The sequence below is a fragment of the Bos mutus genome, chromosome 12, assembly GCF_027580195.1.
Source record: "Bos mutus isolate GX-2022 chromosome 12, NWIPB_WYAK_1.1, whole genome shotgun sequence".
NCBI lineage: Eukaryota > Metazoa > Chordata > Mammalia > Artiodactyla > Bovidae > Bos > Bos mutus.
In genome coordinates this window covers 73,256,628-73,279,198 of record NC_091628.1, presented here as the reverse complement: position 1 = coordinate 73,279,198, position 22,571 = coordinate 73,256,628, and the positions used below count along the sequence as shown (strand labels likewise).

At 41.4% G+C, this 22,571-nt stretch overlaps 1 protein-coding gene across 1 annotated transcript in view; it reads left to right on the top strand.

Moving 5' to 3' along the window:
- The window catches only part of MYO16 (myosin XVI), a 390,818-nt gene that overhangs the window by 88,795 nt on the left and 279,452 nt on the right, over window positions 1-22,571 (top strand). The window contains 2 exon segments of the mRNA XM_070380864.1: window positions 8,933-9,008; window positions 11,667-11,820. Coding sequence (XP_070236965.1) covers window positions 8,933-9,008; window positions 11,667-11,820 — 230 coding nt within the window.

Here is a 22,571-nt window from a genome sequence, read left to right as displayed (position 1 = left end):
CTGTGGCCCCCCCACGGGTGCTGAGCCAGTCCCTCTTCCGTCTTCCACTTGTTCCACTTGTCAGAGCTCTTCTGGGATTGCTTGCTTTTTCCCAAGTTTATTTTAATTAATGGGGAGGACCAGTAAGAAATCAGTCCGAGCTGGTGTGTTTTAAAACAACTGCTTCTGTTTAAAAAAAAAAAAGCTTATTTCTGGAAGACTTGCAGAGCTTGGTGTAAGACACATAAGCCCAATGCAGGTGCTGCTTCGTTCACAGAACTTCCTGGAACTGTTGTCACACAAAAGTCAAGAAACAGAAGAATCATGGGTGAATCAGGCAGGGAGCATTGGCGGACGTCAGAATTCCACCCCATTTTCTGTCACGTTTCACAACCTTCCCGATCTATGATCCAACACCTTTCTAGACCTGTTTTTAGCCTAGAGAAACATAGTCATGAACTTGTGTGGGAAATACGATTCAACATTTGCATGTAGTTTACAAAAGGAAGACTAATTAAGATGAACATTATTACTGTATTTCCCTTGTACTTGCTACATTTCCAACACTCACCGTTTATTCATGATTAATGGTAAAGGAATTAAGTTCTTGGCTCACATACTGTTGAAGCCTGACTCAGAGAATTTTGAGCATTACTTAGCTAGCATGTGAAATGAGTGCGATTGTGCAATGGTTTGAACATTCTTTGGTACTGCCTTTCTTTGGGAATGGAATGAAAATTGACCTTTCCCAGTCTTGTGCCCACTGATGGGTTTTCCAAATTTGCTGGCATATTGAGTGCAGCACCTTCACAGCATCATCCTTTAGCATTAGAAATAGCTCAGCTGGAATTCCATCACTTCCACTAACTTTGTTTGTAGTGATGCTTCCTAAGGCCCACTTGACTTCGCACTCCAGGATGTCTGGCTCTAGCTGAGTGATGACAGTGAGAACTTCCAGATGTTCAAGCTGGATTTAGAAGAGGAACCAGAGATCAAATTGCCAACATCTGTTGGATCAAAGAAAGAGCAAGAGAATTTCAGAAAAACATCTACTTCTGCTTCATTGACTATGCTAAAGCCTTTGACTATGTGGATCACAACAAACTGTGGAAAATTCTTAAAGAGGTGGGAATACAAGACCACCTTACCTACCTCCTGAGAAACCTGCATGTCAAAAAACAACAGTTAGAACCAGACATGGAACAACACACTGGTTCCAAATTGGGAAAGGAGTACCTCAAGGCAGTATATCATTACCCTGCTTATTTAACTTATATGCCAAGTACCTCATGTGAAACGCTGGGCTGGATGAAGCACAAGCTGGAATCAAGGCTGCGGGAGAAATATCAATAACCAAAGATATGCAGACAACACCGCCCTTATAGCAAAAAGTGAAGCTGAGCTAAAGAGCCTCTTGAAGATGAAAGAGGAGAGTGAAAAAGCTGGCTTAAACATCAACATTAAAAAACCTAAGATCATGGCATCCATTCCCATCACTTCATGGCAAATAGATGGGGAAACAATGGAAAAAGTGACAGGCTATTTTCTTGAGCTCCAAAATCACTGCAGATGGTGACTGCAGCCATGAAATTCAAAGATGCTTGCTCCTTGGAAGAAAAGCTATGACAAACCTAGATAGCATATTATAAAACAGAGACATTACTTTGCAACAAAGGTCCATATAGTCAAAGTTGTGGTTTTTCCAGTACTCACATATGGATGTGAGAGTTGGACCATAAAGAAGGCTGAGCACCAAAGAATTGATGCTTTTGGACTGTGGTGTTGGAGAAGACTCTTGAGAGTCCCTTAGACTGCAAAGAGATCCAACTAGACAATCCTAAAGGAAATCAGTCCTGGATATTCATTGGAGGGACTGATGCTGAAGCTGAAGCTCCAATACTTTGGCCACCTGATGCAAAGAGCCAGCTCATTAGAAAAGACCCTGATGCTAGGGAAGATTGAACTTGGGAGGAGAAGGGAATGACAGAGGATGAGATGGTTGGATGTCATCACCTACTGAGATGCTGAAAGACAGGGAAGCCTGGCGTCCTGCAGTCCATGGGGTGCAGAGAGTCAGACATGACAACAGATGAGTTAAGAAATGCTTTACAGTTGCTGCATTTTTTTCCCCCAAATCAGCTGCACAGTATCTGACCCCAACTTTTATAAAGCATATTCCTCCTTTTGGGGATTCCTATATTTCCTTGTATTTCTCAGACATTGCTTCACACTTCGACACACTTGCAAGTCGTTCTGTACATCTCAGGGATTAAAGCAGCTTTGTGCCAGGGATTTCCAGGGCCTCTCACCGGCTCTGGGCACCTGCCAGCCCTTGTTGGCCGTGTGAGCCTGACCAGACTCACCACGTCTCCGTCCCCAGAGCCTGGACCCAGCCACGGTCTTCGATCAGTGAGAACCATCCCCTTCTGATTACGAAGCTCAGAAGATTGGGGAGGACTATGGAGGCAAATGTATCAGACAATCAGGGAGCCAGTGTCCAAGTCAACTGATCCAGCTGCTAGCTTCACACAGACATCCAGCCCAGAGTTCTCCAAAAGCAGCCATCACATTGTGCACATGAGGCAGATTTTAAACAAAGTCGTCTCACCTTTGTCTTCCACATCTCTGGAAAGTGACTCACCGTTGATTCAGTTTTCTAAGTCCTTAAACACTTTGATACGAAGCATAGGGTCTGACGATCACCTGTCTTTTCCATTTTAATCCACTAAACCTACGCAAATGGAGTCACCCCCAGATGACAGGACCCAGCCTGGCAGAGTTTGTCTGTGTTGGCCTGTGTGCGTTCCTGGTGTCCAGCAGAGTCACGGAAGCACTTGAATGGCCGGATCTATCAGCCCAGAACCAGGAGCTGAGCGCTGGCCCTGAGTCAGTAGAGCAGGGCTTTTCTATTAGAATACAAAACTCCAAACCCAAAATACTCTTCCTTGATTTAGATCCAAGAAACAACCGAGATTTATGTTAATAGAGGATTCTGAGCAGATTGCATCTTAATTATTTTGTCAAGAAAATAACATACGATATTTTAAAAACTTGTTCACCCATAAAAATACCATTTAATATTCATTTTGGGAATGATACTTTCAAAAGAGGTATTATCTGGATATCAGTTTATATGCACAGGAGATTTATAACTCTCTAAGGAAGTAAATAAATACATCTCAGTTGAGTGGAAAAATATTTTAGAAAGCCTCACATTTTGGAGAGACTAATGACATTTTTACAGATGTTCATAACAACTTCAGTTTCTTATAAATGTCTTACAAATATAAATACCTTTATGAAGAAAGTGGTCCATAATTTATAAAAATATTTATAATTGACGTCTGCACTGGGATTTATAACTGACATATATACATACTTTAAATCTTGCCTTTATAAATATATTAACTTTTCCAGTGAGAAGAATAATAGATGCCTATTCTTATCTAAAACTAGGAATTGAAAAAGTTATGTTAGCAATAAATCCTTTGATTTTACAATTTTTATGATTTGTACATGAAATGGAACTTGCTTCTAGCTTTGTATATATTTTTAGTGTTTATAATAAGATTGGCAATCCTGAAACAAGGATAAAATAATCATACAAATGTTATATCCAAATCTCCTTCCCTTCAAAATTATTTGTATCACACATCTGAGTATCTTGGTGGTCAAAGGAGTTATTTGTATTCTCAAATACATTTTACCCAATTACATAAGAATTGAGACACATTCAGAGTTGTTGTTTTTTTTCCTTTGGGTATTTATTTTCCATTGGAAAAAACTGAAAACGCTGTCTGGTTTTCCTCCTACCACTCTGAGCATCAAATATCAACCAGCTCAGTGGTTCGCCCTAGGTTCCCTGTCTTCTCAGCGTTTCCATGTCTTCAGAGAATCTCACACTTGCAGCTCCAAATACTCGCCATGATCACGGCCCCCAAAGCCCTCTCCTGAGTTTCCCGGCCCATGAGGACCACTGCCCAGTGGGTTATCTCTGTCCACCTGTCCTCAGCATCACCTTTGGTACCAAGGGAGTTACCCTCTTCTTTTCCCGTCCCCCGCCTGTCACTCCTGTGTTTCATCATTGTCTTATCACAAACCTGGGCATGGTCATTTTCCTGCCTGTCTTGCACCTGGGAAACCCCTGCGCCCACAGACTCCTCCCTGGTGAATAGCTTCGAGCTGCCTGAGTTGCCACCACGGCCGACCAATCCGTGCATCCTCAGGGTCTGCCCTCACCTCACGATCAGCATTGTGGTGTCTGGATTAACCCATCAGCCTCCTAGCAGAGTCCCCTGGTTCTCAGCCACTCCACTCTTAGCAGTGGGGCTACAGTGAGATTTCTGCATGGACATACAAACAAAGTATTCAATCCACCATCCTTTCCACAGCTGATGACATAAAATGCCTATTCCGTAACACAGTTCATGAGTCCCCATGCGCCAGGAATCCTGCTTAATTCTCCTTCATGATTCTTCCTATTCCCCCACCAGGTTGGAGGACACCGTGATACCGAACGTCTTTTAATTTCTGGAATAGGCCACCATGTTCATCCTTTTCATGTTCTTTGCTTTTCTTAGAAGTGTTGACTGGTTCACCCTTCCCTGCCCTGCAGCATGGCTCGGAGCGGACACTTCACTGACCGTCTTTCCTACCTTTCTGGGTCCCAGTGACATTCCCCCTCAGGCACCCTGCGTAGCAACTGTATCCATCCCGTCACATCAGTGATCATGTGTTAGGAATGTCTCTAGCATTTGTCCTTGTCGCTCTCCAGTCTGGGAGAACCGAGAGCAACGCTGGTTTCTTGTCTGCAGAGGGCTGGCACAGAGCTCTCAGTTAGCACTTATTAACGAGAGCCAGTGAATGTTCCAGTTGTGCAGACGCTTGTCTGTCTCAGTGCGTCACTGAACACACGTGTGAAGAAAGGGTGGGGAGCACGCACCGTGAGACCCCTGGGCCGACGGGAGACGTGTTCAGGTGGAGATCCAGGAGACAGCTGGGCGCGTGCAGGTGGGGCTGGACATAGAGACTTTTGATGGACGAGCCAAAGAAACCGCACACGATGGAGGGGGAGCCCCATGAAGGGCAGAACATGTTAGCAGTCCAAAGAGGCCGTCGAGGGGTCTGTACACCTGACGGTTTTCAGATGGTCTTGAGTTAAGACACGTTTACTCAGGAAGATGTAGCGTGTGAGCCAGTGAGTGGAGGGTATATATAAATTCTGAATTCCCGGAGACCTTTATTATAATTTCTCTTTAAGTGAAACAATCTCTTTTAGCTTCTGAACTAGGAATTTGTCTGTCTCTGAACACTCATTTTATTTTTTTACTTCTTAAAGAAGTCACTTAAAATGACCATCAAGGAATTAATTTTGGTGAATTTATCCAATCCGAAATATAATTATCCAAGGAATGAGTAAAGTCCATAGCCAGTGTGAATTTAAATTTCAGCTTAAATACATTTTCTATCAGTCATGTAGAGCCTCCTTACACACACACACACACACACACTCAGGCACACGCACACAGAACGTCAGTCACCTTACTACCCTTTGATCATTTTGGTGATTATAAAGCTTCTGTAATAGTGAAGGTGCATCCTTGTTCGGTTCTACACTTTACTACTCGCATTGAAGTCATTTACTGCCAAGATCTTTTCTGAGGTTAAGACACATGTTCCAGACTACTCTGAGAGTGAAATCACCACTACCCTGCTTAATTTAGTTCTGGAGCATGCCTCCTTGATTTCGAAGCGGAAGCGCTCGGGAATTACTGACTTTCAACAAAAAGGAATGGAATTCCCCAAGCGAGAGAAGCTTCTTCATTCCACAGATGAATGTTTGTTTTTACAGGCCTGAAATAAAATGGAAGTACTTTTTGTTGTTAAAGATTTTCATGTAGGAAACCGTTTGCTTTGATGACTTAAATGCTCTCTGCAGGTACGGGGGAAGCTGTGGAGGGAGGTAGTTTGTTTTCTCTCTGGAGTGCCATGAAGAATGAATTGAATTTAGAAAATGCAGAGTGATTGTTAGACTCTCCCGACAATCTGACAGTTTTGCCGAGACGTAAAAGCCTTTAGGTGCTGCCGTTTTTTCCAAATTGTGAAAATCAAGAGTGATCTTACTTAGTTCTTGGCTTTGTGTTTCTGTCTTTCCTTTCTCCTGTTCCTCTCTCCACTTTCCCTTCCTCCCTCACTCCACTCTGTTCTCTCTGTCCCCTATCCTTTCCTCCCAACCTCCCTTCCTTTCTTATGGTTGAAAAGCAAGCAAATCTCTCACATTTTTAATATAAAACAAAACTCTTTCCTAACCCACTTTAATGTGCTGGGACCCTGCTCTATGTATTATATCTTTTCAGATTTCAAGAGAACATCTGCATCTTTAGTAAACTGTGTATATTTGGAAATAAAATTAAGCCCTAAATAGAAGCAGTCTGCTGTAACATGATTTAAGTGTTACTGTTATATTTTATGTTCTGTAAAGCCAAACCCTGATTTGGGATGAACCTGTGGGAAAGCTAGCGAGGGGACAGACTATTTAGAATGTAGTTCATTTTCGAATGAGAGCACTAACAAGATCAGTAAGTGGTGGGTGGGGAAATACTTGGGGATGTTTGGACAGAGTGCTTGCATGGGTGGAGAATGACCCTCAAGTGTTGCAAAAACAACAAAGCCACAGACCAGAAAAGCCAGCCCCCTTTTAATCAATATAATAAACCAAGAAATGGAAGGACAAAGTTAGGAAAAGAAAGATTAAAAATTCCAAAGGAATCTCCCAAAATTAAAAAAAAACAAAAAAAACAAAAAACCAAGAACCATTAAATTGTTCACAGTATTTCATTAAAAGCATAAAATATATAGAAATCTTTTTTCAAAAGATGTGTAAGATTTATACATTAGAAACTATTTAACAATATAATATAAATATGAAACAATGTAATAAAAGCTAAAGAAGATCTAAATAAATGGGGCAGTAAGCCATATTCATGTATTGAGATGAATATTACTGAGATGCTGTTACTGACCCTTTCAAATCTGGCTCCAGAAAGGATCCTCCTGCCTCCTTCACTCACAGCAATAGAACAGGGTTGAGCAGCTGGGCTCACAACCAAAGGGGAGCTTCTTCTTTTTTGTTAATTTAAGTAGAGTTGATTTAAAATGTTATGTTAGTTTCTGGTCTACAGCAAAGTGATTCAGTGACACATGGTTACTGATTTTAGTATTCTTTCCCACTATGGTCTATTACAGGATATTGAGTATAGTCCCCTGTGTGGAAGCTTTATTCTCTGATCAGAGGACGGAGAGGTGTGGGCAGGGCTGGTTTATGGGGATCTCTCAGTAGGAGAGGAGGAGTTGGGGGTGAGCACAGTCGCTTTGCTCACGGCTCCAATGCCAAGTGAAGATTTCTGCACGTAGCCTATCACCACTGCCATCTTGAACAAGGTGTACACCAAGAGATATAAACTAGAGTATTTATAACAACATTATCTGTAAGTATAGATGAATGATTGCTGTGGCTTGAATGTCCACCAGGAGGAAGGTGGCTAAATTGTGATATGTTTGTACAAGGCAATTCTGTGCAGCCAAACAAAGGAATGAAGGGTTGCTAAACCCATCACCTCCAAGGATGCTCGGAAATGCAGTATTAATTCTTTTTTTTATTTTATTTTATTTTTAAACTTTACATAATTGTATTAATTTTGCCAAATATCAAAATGAATCCGCCATAATTCTTGAAAGTAAAAGCACAGAAGAATTCATACTTCAGGACTTTCGTTTCTATAAATGTCAAAAACATATGCAGCCAAGTGATATGTTGATTAGGGGCCCTCCCATACCAAGGGACTAAGCCTGCAAAGCATGGTAATCGGTAACACAAAATTCAAGACAGTGGCCAACTCTGAGAAGTAGGAACAGGGATAATTTGGGAGAAAAACACACAGAAATACCATGAATGACATTTTAAAAACTTGAGTGCATGGGACTCTATTTGTTATTTGCTCTCTCAGTGGTACATATCCATTATATATACTCTTTGATGTATCGTGTCTTATAATAAACTTAAAAATATATTAATCTCTCATCAAGGTGCTTTATTCTGATAACTTGAGATGAAGTTCTTCTAATTGTCCAGTGGGACCTTAGGTTGCAGTTCAGCCCTGGTGCTGTAATGGATGGAGAGAAATGAGAAGTGTGACTTTCATGAATTGCTGAAACACAGCACTAGTTCAGTGGCTAAGTCCTGTGCCCCTCTTTTTTGTGACTCCATAGACTGTAGCCCACCAGACTCCTTTGTCCATGGAATTTCCCAGGCAGTGATAATGAAGTGAGTTGCCACTTCCTGCTCCAAAACAAAGCACACTATAACGTATAAACCCTCCCGTGTGTGTGTGTGTGTGTGCGTGTGTGTGTGTGCGTGCGCGTGCTAAGTCACTTTAGTCATGTCCAACTCTTTGCAACCCCATGGACTGTATTCTGCCAGGCAACTCTGTCCATGGGATTTTCTAGGCAAGAATACTGGAGCATGTTGCCATTTCCTCCTCTAAGGGAACTTCCTGACCCAGGGATAGAACTCACATTTCCAGTTTGTCCTGCATTAGAGGTGACTTCCTTATTGCTGAGCCATCAGGGAAGCCCCATTCCCTCTCAAACAATGCCCTAAAATAAACCTGAGAAATATTAAGTGAAACTTTTCATAACCTCAATGATTTAACCCTTATGTGATGAATAATATTTTATTTGAATGTGTTAATTGATGAAACAGTTTGAATGTCATTTAAAAAAAAAATGAGTAAGGACTGGGAGCAGAGAGTAAGAAACCTCTGGGGCAGTAGGTCACGCTAATGCATTTCCCTTCCATCTGTGCCCCTGGAGGATGGTGGCTGTGGACACTTTGCCGCTGAATCCTGAGCATCCAGCGTAATCGTTACTATGTCAGTTACCTTTCCTGTTTCAGGCGAACCTGGTGAAGCTTCTTCTGATGCATCAGGCAAATCCGCACCTTCTGAACTGCCATGAGGAGAAGGCTTCTGGTAAGCCATGAACATCATACCAGGCCCTTTTCTGTCTTCCTGGAGTGGCTGGCCCTTCACTGCCCCAGCTACCTCGTGAGTCAGTGTCTCCGGGGACGCTCAGTGAAACGCTCCCCCCACCACGCCAGCCAAGCCTGTGTCGCTGACTCCTACACACTGCTCTGTTACAGGAGTCTATTAGAGAATAGTTACCGTTCACAGGGATCATTGCATTGTACTGCACTGCAATGTGCTTTTGAGGCTTTAAATTTTCTGGGCAGTGATTCTTGCACTGTCGCTCACTTTAAAATAGATTTTCTAAAATACATGCTTGTTCTTTAGGGTATTCTAAAATGGTAATAGTATTTTTTTCTTTCTGCACAAATATTTATATTACAGACAATAGAGACTAGTATTACCAACCTAATTTAAAACTTTGACAATCTTAATGTTGCTTATTTTCTAATAAATACCTTTTGAAGTTTTCTAGAGTTCTTTCTGCCACTCTTAAAAACTGAGTGCTGCATTAATTTTCTAATTTTTAAAAGTTGACAACAATGTTACTACCTGTAAGGTGTTTTGGTATATTAAAAAATAAAAGTTCTAAGTAACAAAGAGAAAAATCTAGTGAAAGTAACAAAATGATATAAAAATTTTGAAGGTAATAATTGATATGAATAACATAAATATGCTTATTCTTCTCATTTTTATTCCTCCAGTGACCTACAAGCTTGTCATGCCTGAACTTTCTTATTTCATTTCAATCGCCTTGGGTGTCTCAAGGCGAAGTATGATTCCCTGATAAACCACCAAGTTAAGACAGAATGCTCTATTTCTTATTTTATTGGAATTAAGTATCATTGTCTAATGTTTATTCATCTTATTTGCTGAAAATAGACTGAAGACTTAACTAACCCCTGTCAGACAGCTTAATAGTTTCAAACTTCAGAATCACCTTAATATTAATGATAGGGCAGTAGTCTTACCATTACCTACAAAAATATGTGCTTGATGGTAAATATGAAAAGAGTAAATAGAAATTTGTAGCTTTTTCCATTCCTTTTCCAAACATTTTTATTGGAAATTCAAGTCACGTCCTCTGTTAACTCTAGTTCTAAGAGAAGGTGACGTTTTTCCAGGATCGTAATTCTGGCATTTCTCCCGGAGAATAGTGTATATGATTGACCTCCGACTGCAGGGACCCCTGTCTGTCACACTTTGACCTCTCAGGTCTAGTATGAACTTGCCAAAAAAGAGAGACCCAAGGCGATTGACAGGGACAGTCCCAGAGCCCCAGGAGTGACTAACCTGCTGGTCTAGGCTCGCCCCGGCCGCTGCGGACCTCGTGTCTGATGAGCCTCAGACAGTTTTGCCTGCTTTGCTCCTGCAGCGTCTAGCATCCGCGTAATCCGTTTTCCATGCCATGTTGATCACAGGGGACATCGTGATGGGTGCGAAGTAGATTCTTAGTAAACACTTGCTGATTGAATGGAAATACTTCTCACACACACAAGGGACAGAGGACTTCGAGGCAGTGAGAAGCTTCAAGCAGACACAGGGCACTCGGCATCTCATGCAACTGTAAGAGCGAGGAGTTAGATAATAGTGCAAAGGACAGTGAGCTCCACACCCATTTCAGCTGAGCACAGAAAAATCGTTCATCACTGCTGCATTCTATTCTTGCTATTTTGTGTTCTTTGAATTTGGAATGAACACATGAAGGATTATCTAGGGGATACAAGCAATTTGACGTAGCGCTGTTTCTTGGTATAGAAATAATCTCCCGAAATGAGGGCCCTGAGCTGTCTCCTACTCATTACACGGAATGATTTAATCTAAAGCAAATGATGATCAAATCCTGGCTTAAATATCTTCTTGCAGTAGCTGAGTTACTTCACCCAGCCTGTAAAGCATGTAACTCAAGTCCATGGACACGGGAGGTTACACAGTTTAGTGGTGAGGGCCAAAAGGAGCAGCTGTGGCCATCAGGTTTCTAATTGTTAATGCCACTTTTTCTTCAGGATGTGCCGATTTTCAGTTTCAGTTGCTAACAAGCGTAAATCTGATTGATGCACATCTATAGTGCTGCCCGAGAATGTTCGGATGTCATTGTTAACGTGTGATTTGTAGGGAAATATGATTATTTTTATTTCTTATTGAAAGTGAAAACTAGGCTATGGAGAGAGGCCAGACCCGCTGTTTTTTAAAGGCACAACCGAGTATTTACTTGTTCATCTGCCCACTTAGCAGAATGCCTGTAGAACGCCTGCTGCCCGTTTCATAAGCGCCCAGTTGTTGGGAGGGTACAGCTCTTTTCCTCTCTTGACTCATATTCACCAGGATGAAGGGAGATTCTCACGGAGGAAAACCGACTTTAAGTTCTGTCAAGCCCGGCTTCTCAGTGATTTCGCATTTTACCCGTGACCACTCCATGAGTATTATTTTTGTATTTGTTCTTTTCATTTGTAATTAAATATGCCACTCACTGATGTACCAGGGAACGGTCTTTTGCAATGGTGATGCTGCCATTGTATTCCCACCGTGGACTTTTCCTGTTTTTCGTTTTGCTTCGTGTGTTGATAAGTCGTAGCATGGTAAGCGCAGCAGGGTCATTGAAAGGGAGCGGTCTCCTGTGACGTCAGCACTCACCGGCTCCGATCGCCTCTTGGTTTCTTGCAGACGTCGCTGCGTCGGAGTTGATTGAGGAAATGCTGCTGAAGGCCGAGTCTGCCTGGGAAGGAAAACCGCAGGCGTCTCTCTGTGTTCAGGCCTTGGCCCAAGAGGACCCTTATGAAGAGATCGTCCCTGACCTTCCGGTCCTTCCCAGCAAGCTGTGAGTGCCTCCTCCCCGATCACAAAGTCGTCGACCTCACTCCCGAGGACTCAGTCTTCCTCCTTGGGCATCCTCCCTAGTCACCTGTCACCTTTCAGTGAACGTTAAGCCCGTCTCCCAGCCAAAAGTTAGAGCCTGCCTATCGGTGTTTGCTGAAAGATGCTTGTGGACAGTAAATAAGTCAGGCGTGAAAACCCTCTGATTTTTAAACATTGCCATTTCAGTCCTTCATTCAGTTTGTCATCATGAGACCAATGGTAGTATTTTTAAGTACATTCCATATTTCTAACTGAACCAATAACTATCTAACAAGAAAGCAAGAGATTTCCAGTAACTATCATCATGGCTAAATTTGCTCAAGTAGGGAATATTAATACAAATGAAGTGAAGTGAAGGTCACTCAGTCATGTCTGACTCTTTGTGACCCCATGGACTATATAGTCCATGGAATTCTCCAGGCCAGAATCCTGGAGTGGGCAGCCTTTGCCTTCTCTGGGGGATCTTCCTGACCAGGGATCAAACCCAGGTCTCCCACATTACAGGTGGATTCTTTACCAGATGAGCCACAAGGGAAGCCCTGGAATACTGGAATGGATAATCTATCCCTTCTCCAGGGATCTTCATGACCCAGGAATCAAAGCAGGGTCTTCTGCATTGCAGGCAGATTCTTTACCAACTAAGCTATGAGGGAATTAATACAAATAGTCACTGTTTTCTGTCTTAAGTATAAAACTAATGATTTCTTACTATCTAAAGTATGTCCTAAAGACTGACACATGCTATAAACAAGGGGAAACTTAAAAAATATTGTGCTAAGTGAAGAAAGTCAGACACAGGAGGCCACATAGTGTATTGCTGAATTTATAATGAAATGCCTGGGATTAGCAAATGCACCGAGACAGAAGGTACATTAGTAGTTGGATGAGCAGGGTGAGGGGAAAATGGGAAGTAACTCTGAATGGATATGGGGTTTCTTTAGGGAAATGATGGAAATTTTCTGGAAGTAGATGAGATGGTTACACATTTGTGAATGTGCTAAAAAGCACTGACTGGTACTCCATGAAAGTGTGAATTTTGTGCTATGTATTTTATATCTCAGTAAGATACATGCATGAGGAAAAAATATTTCAGACTAAAGCAAAAATCTGCTGCATACAATCAGTGGGACCTTGAGGAAGGTGCTTCCCATCTCCGAATCTGTTTTGTCAGGTGGTGGAGATTAAGTCTAATGTTAAGACTTTCTTTGGGGATAAAATCTAAAATTATATTGAAGAGCAACTCAAGTAAGATATTTTGTAAAGTTTCTTTTATCATTCATGATTTTATCTTTGTAGTGTTAGAAATAAATATGAACTGGAATAAACAGGATGAAAATAACTAGGTATAGTTATGTTTTAAGGCAAAAATTCTTAATTTGTATAGTTGACTTTCAGACCTTGTTTTAGTGTGGGAAGGGAAAATGTGGACATCTGAAGTCTCCTTGGGCAAACTTTGGGAGATAGTGAGGGACAGGGAAGCCTGGTGTGCTGCAGTCCATGGGGTCCCAAAGAGTCAGACACGACTGAGCAGCTGAACAAAAACAACAACTCCAGCTATAAAGAAGCCCACAAACATTATGAATGAGAACACTTTCTTTAAAGCTGGCAAATGCGTGTATTTTTTAGAGAAAAAATAAGACTAGATGTTGATTTTTAGCACAGTTTCACAGTGGTGATTGATTTGGGCAACAATTTACTGAGCTACGTTGGGACATTTTCAAGTAGAGGCCATTATGAAGTGAATCAGACAACTGACATGATTGACAGGAAACAGAAATGTATTTCTTTAAAAATCTCTTAGGCGTCATTTACAAAGCAGCATTTCTCTCCTAACCACTAGTAGGGTGGAAGTCAGTGGTTACAACACCCAGTGTTTGGGGAGGGTTTGGGTCTCTATCTTCTCTCCTCACTGTTGCTGAGATCTTCTGCAAGCTCCCCTCCTTTTTTTCCCTTTTCCTTATTTTTCCCAGGACAGATCAGGGCATATTCATTGATAGGAGAAGCATAGAGTTATAAAGAACTTAAAATGTCTTCTCTCCTCCATATAATCTACAGTTTTTCTTCTATAATTTTTTCTTCTCCCACTTTTTATCTCTAGTCCTCATTATGAAGATTTAACAAATAAAACCTCATCTGAATTACAGTTGCCCATCTTTCTTCATCATTTAACCCCCCAGCTTCCTATTTCCTTTTAAAAAATTAATTTATTTTAATTGGAGGCTAATTACTTTACAATATTGTGGTGGTTTTTGCCATGCATCGACATGAATCAGCCACGGGTGTACATGCGTCCCCTGCTCCAAAGCCCCCCTCCCACCTCCCTCCCCATCCCATCCCTCTGGGTTGTCCCAGTGCACCAGCTTTGAGAGCCCTGTTTCATGCATCAGACTTGGACTGGTCATCTATTTCACATATGGTAATATACATGTTTCAATGCTATTCTCTCAAATCATTGTGCCCTCACCTTCTCCCAGAGTCCAAAAGTCTGTTCTTTATATTTGTGTTTATTTTACTGTCTTGCACATAGGGTTGTCATTACCATCTTTCTAAATTCCATATAAATATGTTAATATACTGTATTGGTGTTTTTCTTTCTGACTTACTTCACTCTGTATAATAGGCTCCAGTTTTATCCACCTCATTAGAACTGACTCAAATGTGTTCTTTTTAATAGCTTGAGTAATATTCCATTGTGTTTATGTACCAAAACTTTCTTATCCATTCTTCTGCCAATAAACATCTAGCTCGCCTCCATGTCCTGGCTATTATAAACAGTGCTGCAATGAACATTGGGGTACAGGTGTCTCTTTCAATTCTGATTTCCTCAGTGTGTATGCCCAGCAGTGGGATTGCTGGGTCATATGGCAATTCTATTTCCAGGTTTTTTAAGGAATCTCCACACTATTGTCCATAGTGGCAATACTAGTTTGGATTCCCACCAACACACCCTCTCCAGCATTTATTGTTTGTAAACTTTTTTGATAGCAGCCATTCTGACCAGCATGAAATGGTACTTTACTGTGATTTTGATTTGCATTTCTCTGATAATGAGTGATGTTGAGCATCTTTTCATGTGTTTTTTAGCCACCTGTGTATCTTCTTTGGAGAAATGTCTGTTTAGTTCTTTGGCCCATTTTTTGATTGGGTCATTTATTTTTCTGGTATTGAGCTGCATGAGCTGCTTGTATGTTTTTGAGATTAATTTTCTGTCAGTTGTTTCATTTACTATTATTTTCTCTCATTCTGAAGGTTGTCTTTTCACCTTGCTTATAGTTTCCTTCATTGTGCAAAAGCTTTTAATTAGGTCCCATTGGTTTATTTTTGCTTTTATTTCCATTACTCTGGGAGGTGGATCATAGAGGATCCTGCTATGATTTCTGAGCAAGCAAGTGCGTGTTCTGCCTATGTTTTCCTCAGAATTTTATAGTTTCTGGTCTTACATTTATATCTTTAATCCATTTTGAGTTTATTTTTGTGTATGGTGTTATAAAGGGTTCTAGTTTCATTCTTCTACAGGTGGTTGACCAGGTTTCCCAGCATCACTTGTTAAAGAGATTGTCTTGTATATTCTTGCCTCCTTTATCAAAAATAAGGTGTCCATAGGTGTGTGGATTAATCTCTGTGCTTTCTGTTTTATTCCATTGATCTATATTTCTGTCTTTGTGCCAGTACCATACTGTCTTGATGACTGTAGCTTTGCAGGATAGTCTGGAGTCAGGCAGGTTGACTCCTCCAGTTCCATTCTTCTTTCTCAAGATTGCTTTGGCTATTTGAGGTTTTTTGTGTTTCCACACAAATTGTGAAATTATTTGTTCTAATTCTGTGAAAAATACCTTTGGTAGCTTGATAGGGATTGCATTGAATCTATAGATTGCTTTGGATAGTATACTCACTTTCACTATATTGATTCTTCTGATCCATGAACATGGTATACTTATCCATCTATTTGTCTCATCTTTGACCTCTTTCATCAGTGTTTTATAGTTTTCTATATATAGGTCTTTTGTTTGCTTAGGTAAATTTATTCCTACGTATTTTATTCTTTTTGTTGCAATGGTGAATGGATTGTTTCCTTAATTTCTCTTTCTGTTTTCTCATTGTTAGTGTACAGGAATGCAAGGGATTTCTGTGTATTAATTTTGTATCCTGCAACTTGATTCATTGATTAGCTCTAGTAATTTTTTGGTGGTGTGTGTAGGGTTTTCTATGTAGAGGATCATCTGCAAGCAATGAGAGTTTTACTTCTTTTCCAATCTGAATTCCTTTCATTTCTTTTACTTCTCTGATTGCTGTGCCTAAAATTTCCAAAACTGTGTTGAATAGTAGTGGTGAAAGTGGGCACCCTTGTCTTGTTCCTGACTTTAGAGGAAATGTTCTCAATTTTTTGCCACTGAAGATAATGCTTGCTGTGGGTTCATTATAGATGGCTTTTATTATGTTGAGGTATGTTCCTTCTTTGCCTGCTTTCTGGAGAGTTTTTATCATAAATGGGTGTTTAATTTTGCAAAGGCTTTCTCTGCATCTATTGAGATAATCATATCTCAAATTGAAATTTATCTCAATTTGTTAATGTGCTGTATCACATTGATTGATTTGCAAATATTGAAGCATCCTTGCTTCCCTTGGATAAAGCCCACTTGGTCATGATGTATGATCTTTTTAGTATGTTGTTGGATTCTGTTTGCTAGAATTTTGTTGAGGCTGCCATCACCCTAATACCAAAACCAGACAAAGAAAGAAAACTACCTTTTGCCTTCAGGGGAAAGGTAAAATGAACAAGCCAACTTAGCAACACAAAAGGAAATAGGATCTTTGCATCTATGTTCACCAGTGATGTTGGCCTGTAGTTTTCTTCGTCTGGTTTTGGTATTAGGGTGATGGCAGCCTCAACAAAATTCTCGCTCACGGTCCTTGCCATCTTCTATGAAATCGCTTTCCAAACGGAGATGCCCATAGCATTAGAACAAGACGGGGCCACTGTTTTCCATCTGTCCACCATCTTATCCACCCAACCCTTTGACCTGGTTCACTCTGAGCATCTAAAATCCAATGATGCAATTTCAGGATAAGGATGGGAGCTTTGAGCCAGCCTAGCCTCTGTTCCTTGTTGGTAAACATACCGATACACTAGGATGATAATGTGCCCTTGCTCTATGGAAAGAGGGCACAGGACCTGAGTTTAGGGCCCTCCAAGACCTTACCGTGTGTGTCTGTTTATCTTGGTCTGTATACTTCATGTTGAAACTCCCAAAAAGTTGGTTTGGGATGTTATGGGAAAACCCAAATGAAGTTTGTAGCCATGCAGTTTTAAGTATAAGGCTTTCTTGAGTCATTCCAGGGAATCATCTAACCTGAGACAGTTTGAAGGAACACCTGAAATTGTAGCTAGTTGGCTCCAAAGTGCAGGTGGTCTGGGAATGCCCAGACCTGTGGCTGACATGCGAAGTGGGACTGACTTGCTGAGGACGGCGCCCTTACCTTGGGGGTTCATGCTGACTCTAGGTGGTCCATTTGTATCAGAAACACACTGTAGTACAACACAGGATGATGCGGGTGGCCCGTGTCTTGTGAGCTTCTTCTTGATGACTAAGGGACTGTGTAACTCTTGAGGTATTCAGAAACTCCCTTCGTAATGCACAGCACTTCTGGATTCAACTTACTTTAAGAGACTTTTTAAAGTTTCTTTGGTGATAATTGTTGAGAACTCCTTTAAGGTGAATGAGACTATTCTCAGATGAATGTCTTCAGATCAGATCAGATCAGATCAGTTGCTCAGTCGTGTCTGACTCTTTTCCACCCCATGAATCGCCCCGGCCTCCCTGTCCATCACCAGCTCCTGGACTTCACTGAGACTCACGTCCATCGAGTCAATGATGCCATCCAGCCATCTCATCCTCTGTCGTCCCCCTTCTTCTCCTGCCCCCAATCCCTCCCAGCATCAGAGTCTTTTCCAATGAGTCAACTCTTCACATGAGGTGGCCAAAGTACTGCAGTTTCAGCTTTAGCATCATTCCTTCCAAAGAAATCCCAGGGCTGATCTCCTTCAGAATGGACTGGTTGGATCTCCTTGCAGTCCAAGGGACTCTCAAGAGTCTTCTCCAACACCACAGTTCAAAAGCATCAATTCTTTGGTGCTCAGCCTTCTTCACAGTTCAACTCTCACATCCATACATGACCACAGGAAAAACCATAGCCTTGACTAGACGGACCTTTGTTGGCAAAGTAATGTCTCTGCTTTTCAATATGCTATCTAGGTTGATCATAACTTTCCTTCCAAGGCATAAGCATCTTTTAATTTCATGGCTGCAGTCACCATCTACAGTGATTTTGGAACCCAGAAAAATAAAGTTTGACACTGTTTCCACTGTTTCCCCATCTATTTGCCATGAAGTGATGGGACCAGATGCCATGATCTTTGTTTTCTGAATGTTGAGCTTTAAGCCAACTTTTTCACTCTCCTCTTTCACTTTCATCAAGAGGCTTTTTAGTTCCTCTTCACTTTCTGCCATAAGGGTGGTGTCATCTGCATATCTGAGGTTATTGATATTTCTCCCTGCAATCTTGATTCCAGCTTGTGTGTCTTCCAGTCCAGCAGTTCTCATGATGTACTCTGCATATAAGTTAAATAAGCAGGGTGACAATATACAGCCTTGACGAACTCCTTTTCCTATTTGGAACCAGTCTGTTGTTCCATGTCCAGTTCTAACTGTTGCTTCCTGACCTGCATACAGATTTCTCAAGAGGCAGATCAGGTGGTCTGGTATTCCCATCTCTTTCAGAATTTTCCACAGTTTATTGTGATCCACACAGTCAAAGGCTTTGGCATAGTCAATAAAGCAGAAATAGATGTTTTCTGGAACTCTCTTGCTTTTCTATGATCCAGTGGATGTTGGCAATTTGATCTCTGGTTCCTCTGCTGCCTTTTCTAAAACGAGCTTGAACATCAGGAAGTTCATGGTTCACATATTGCTGAAGCCTGGCTTGGAGAATTTTGAGCATTACTTTACTAGCATGTGAGATGAGTGCAATTGTGCGGTAGTTTGAGCATTCTTTAGCATTGCCTTTCTTTGGGATTGGAATGAAAACTGACCTTTTCCAGTCCTGTGGCCACTGCTGAGTTTTCCAAATTTGCTGGCATATTGAGTGCAGCACTTTCACAGCATCATCTTTCAGGATTTGGAATAGCTCAACTGGAATTCCATCACCTCCACTAGCTTTGTTCGTAGTGATGCTTTCTAAGGCCCACTTGACTTCACATTCCAGGATGTCTGGCTCTAGGTCAGTGACCACACCATCGTGATTATCTGGGTCATGAAAATCTTTTTTGTACAGTTCTTCTGTGTATTCTTGCCATCTCTTCTTAATATCTTCTGCTTCTGTTAGGCCTATACCATTTCTGTCCTTTATCGAGCCCATCTTTGCATGAATGTCTTAAAAACAGTATTATTTCAAATCCAACCACAAGTGACACACTGAAATTTTTATTTTTGTTTTAGAGACAAGTGATATTTTACCAAAGTGGTTTTTTAAGTTGTAGGTTTTTCTTAAAAAACCTAAGGTTGATTTTTTTTGTTGTTTTTTTTTTGGGGGGGGGTGTCAACAATAGCAATAAATTGAAACACTTTCCAAAAAATGTTTCATTCCACATTAAGCTTTGGTTAATTATTTTACTTCATTGATGCAGAATAACTCCAATTCCCTGTAATAATTTATGTAGCTATTTTCCTAAGATTAAAATCGGGAACTATCTACTTGGTCCATTACTTTAACCATCAAAATAACTGAATCACATTTGCCATTTCTCGACATTTGTTTCTATTAAGTTTTCTTCCCTTATGGGTCAAATGTATCTCAATATAGTCCATTTTATTTCTTCTCTTTAGTTTTCTAAAACTGCCTGAGTTATAATGGGCAATAATTGTTGCCTTCATTACTTTTATGATGTTCCTCTTTCAATTTTCAGAAATAGAATCCCAGTTCCTCCAGGCACACTTGCTCTGCATGAAATGCCTTTTATGTTTATAGAAATAAGTAAGTCTTGAATAAATCTAGTCGAGTTCAGAAATTGGGTGTGTGCTGGTGTAGTCCCATCTAATTTCTTCCACAGTCGAGTTAAATTTACCTCTCCTGCATTAATCTAAAGTACCCTTGGCTGGTAGCTCTTTCATTTTCTTGATGTTTATGGAGGCTGCCTTACCAAAAGCCTTCTTTTAGAAAGTAAACTATTTAATCCTATTTTTTTTTCTCACTGATAAATGTCTAGCCATAATTTTTTTTGTAATCAGAATACTTTTTCATTGAAGAAAATATGGAGAGTGTAGAATGATATATATAAATATGAAATGGTATGGACCTAACAGAAGCAGAAAATATTAAGAAGAGGTGGCAAGAATACACAGAAGAACTGTACAAAAAAGATCTTCATGACCCAGATAATCACGATGGTGTGGTCACTGACCTAGAGCCAGACATCCTGGAATGTGAAGTCAAGTGGGCCTTAGAAAGCATCACTATGAACAAAGCTAGTGGAGGTGATGGAATTCCAGTTGAGCTATTCCAAATCCTGAAAGATGATGCTGTGAAAGTGTTGCACTCAATATGCCAGCAAATTTGGAAAACTCAGCAGTGGCCACAGGACTGGAAAAGGTCAGTTTTCATTCCAATCCCAAAGAAAGGCAATGCTAAAGAATGCTCAAACTACCGCACAATTGCACTCATTTCACACGCTAGTAAAGTAATGCTCAAAATTCTCCAAGCCAGGCTTCAGCAATATGTGAACCATGAACTTCCTGATGTTCAAGCTTGTTTTAGAAAAGGCAGAGGAACCAGAGATCAAATTGCCAACATCCACTGGATCATAGAAAAAGCAAGAGAGTTCCAGAAAAACATCTACTTCTGCTTTATTGACTATGCCAAAGCCTTTGACTGTGTGGATCACAATAAACTGTGGAAAATTCTGAAAGAGATGGGAATACCAGACCACCTGATCCGCCTCTTGAGAAATCTGTATGCAGGTCAGGAAGCAACAGTTAGAACTGGACATGGAACAACAGACTGGTTCCAAATAGGAAAAGGAGTTCGTCAAGGCTGTATATTGTCACCCTGCTTATTTAACTTATATGCAGAGTACATCATGAGAACTGCTGGACTGGAAGACACACAAGCTGGAATCAAGATTGCAGGGAGAAATATCAATAACCTCAGATATGCAGATGACACCACCCTTATGGCAGAAAGTGAAGAGGAACTAAAAAGCCTCTTGATGAAAGTGAAAGAGGAGAGTGAAAAAGTTGGCTTAAAGCTCAACATTCAGAAAACAAAGATCATGGCATCCGGTCCCACCACTTCATGGGAAATAGATGGGGAAACAGTGGAAACAGTGTCAAACTTTATTTTTCTGGGTTCCAAAATCACTACAGATGGTGACTGCAGCCATGAGCTTAAAAGACGCTTACTCCTTGGAAGAAAAGTTATGACCAACCTAGATAGCATATTGAAAAGCAGAGACATTACTTTGCCAACAAAGGTCCGTCTAGTCAAGGCTATGGTTTTTCCTGTGGTCATGTATGGATGTGAGAGTTGAACTGTGAAGAAGGCTGAGCACCAAAGAATTGATGCTTTTGAACTGTGGTGTTGGAGAAGACTCTTGAGAGTCCCTTGGACTGCAAGGAGATCCAACCAGTCCATTCTGAAGGAGATCAGCCCTGGGATTTCTTTGGAAGGAATGATGCTAAACCTGAAACTCCAGTACTATGGCCACCTCATGTGAAGAGTTGACTCATTGGAAAAGACTCTGATGCTGAGAGGGATTGGGGGCAGGAGGAGAAGGGGACGACAGAGGATGAGATGGCTGGATGGCATCATTGACTCAATGGACGTGAGTCTCAGTGATCTCCGGGAGTTGGTGATGGACAGGGAGGCCTGGCGTGCTGCGATTCATGGGGTGGCAAAGAGTCAGACACAACTGAGCAACTGATCTGATCTGATGTGATGACAGTAATCTCTTGTTAGCATCAAAGAAAAAGTGCACCAGAAAAGTCAGTAAATACTTAATTCAAGAGGATGGCAGACTCACTGGATAAGGAAATGGCAAACCCATTCCATATTCTCTCCTGGGAAATCCCATGGATAGAGGAGCCTGGCGAGCTGCATTCTAGGGGGTCACAAAGAGTGGTACACGATTGAGTGGCTGAGCGCACACATGCATAGCAGTCGGGAAGAGAGATTGAGAGTAAGGGCCAGAAAGCTTGTTAGTGCTGGGCTTAGAGGAAAAGTGCTGGATGAAGTTAACCAGAACTGGTCGGAGTGATGAGGCAGGAGTTTGCTCGCTGGTGTTTATGGAAGTCAGGCTCCTGCCCTCTGGCAGTGACAGGGAGACCAGGGGCCATCTGTCATGATGATTGCATCTTGGAAGGGTGGCTGTCAGTTCCTGCAGACAGAACCCCTGGGTTGTAAGCCTGGGCATGCGTGGGTGCTAAGTCGCTTCAGTCGTGTCTGACTCTTTGTGACTCTATGGACTGTAGACTGCCAGGCTCCTCTGTCCATGGGATTCTCCAGGCAAGAATACTGGAGTGGGCTGCCATGCCCTCCTCCAGCGGATCTTTACTGGGGAAGCCATTCTTCCTAGGGACTGAGCCCTGTCTTTTACATCTCCTGCATTGGCAGGCAGGTTCTTTACCACTGGAGCCACCTGGGAAGCCCTTGGAAGCCTAG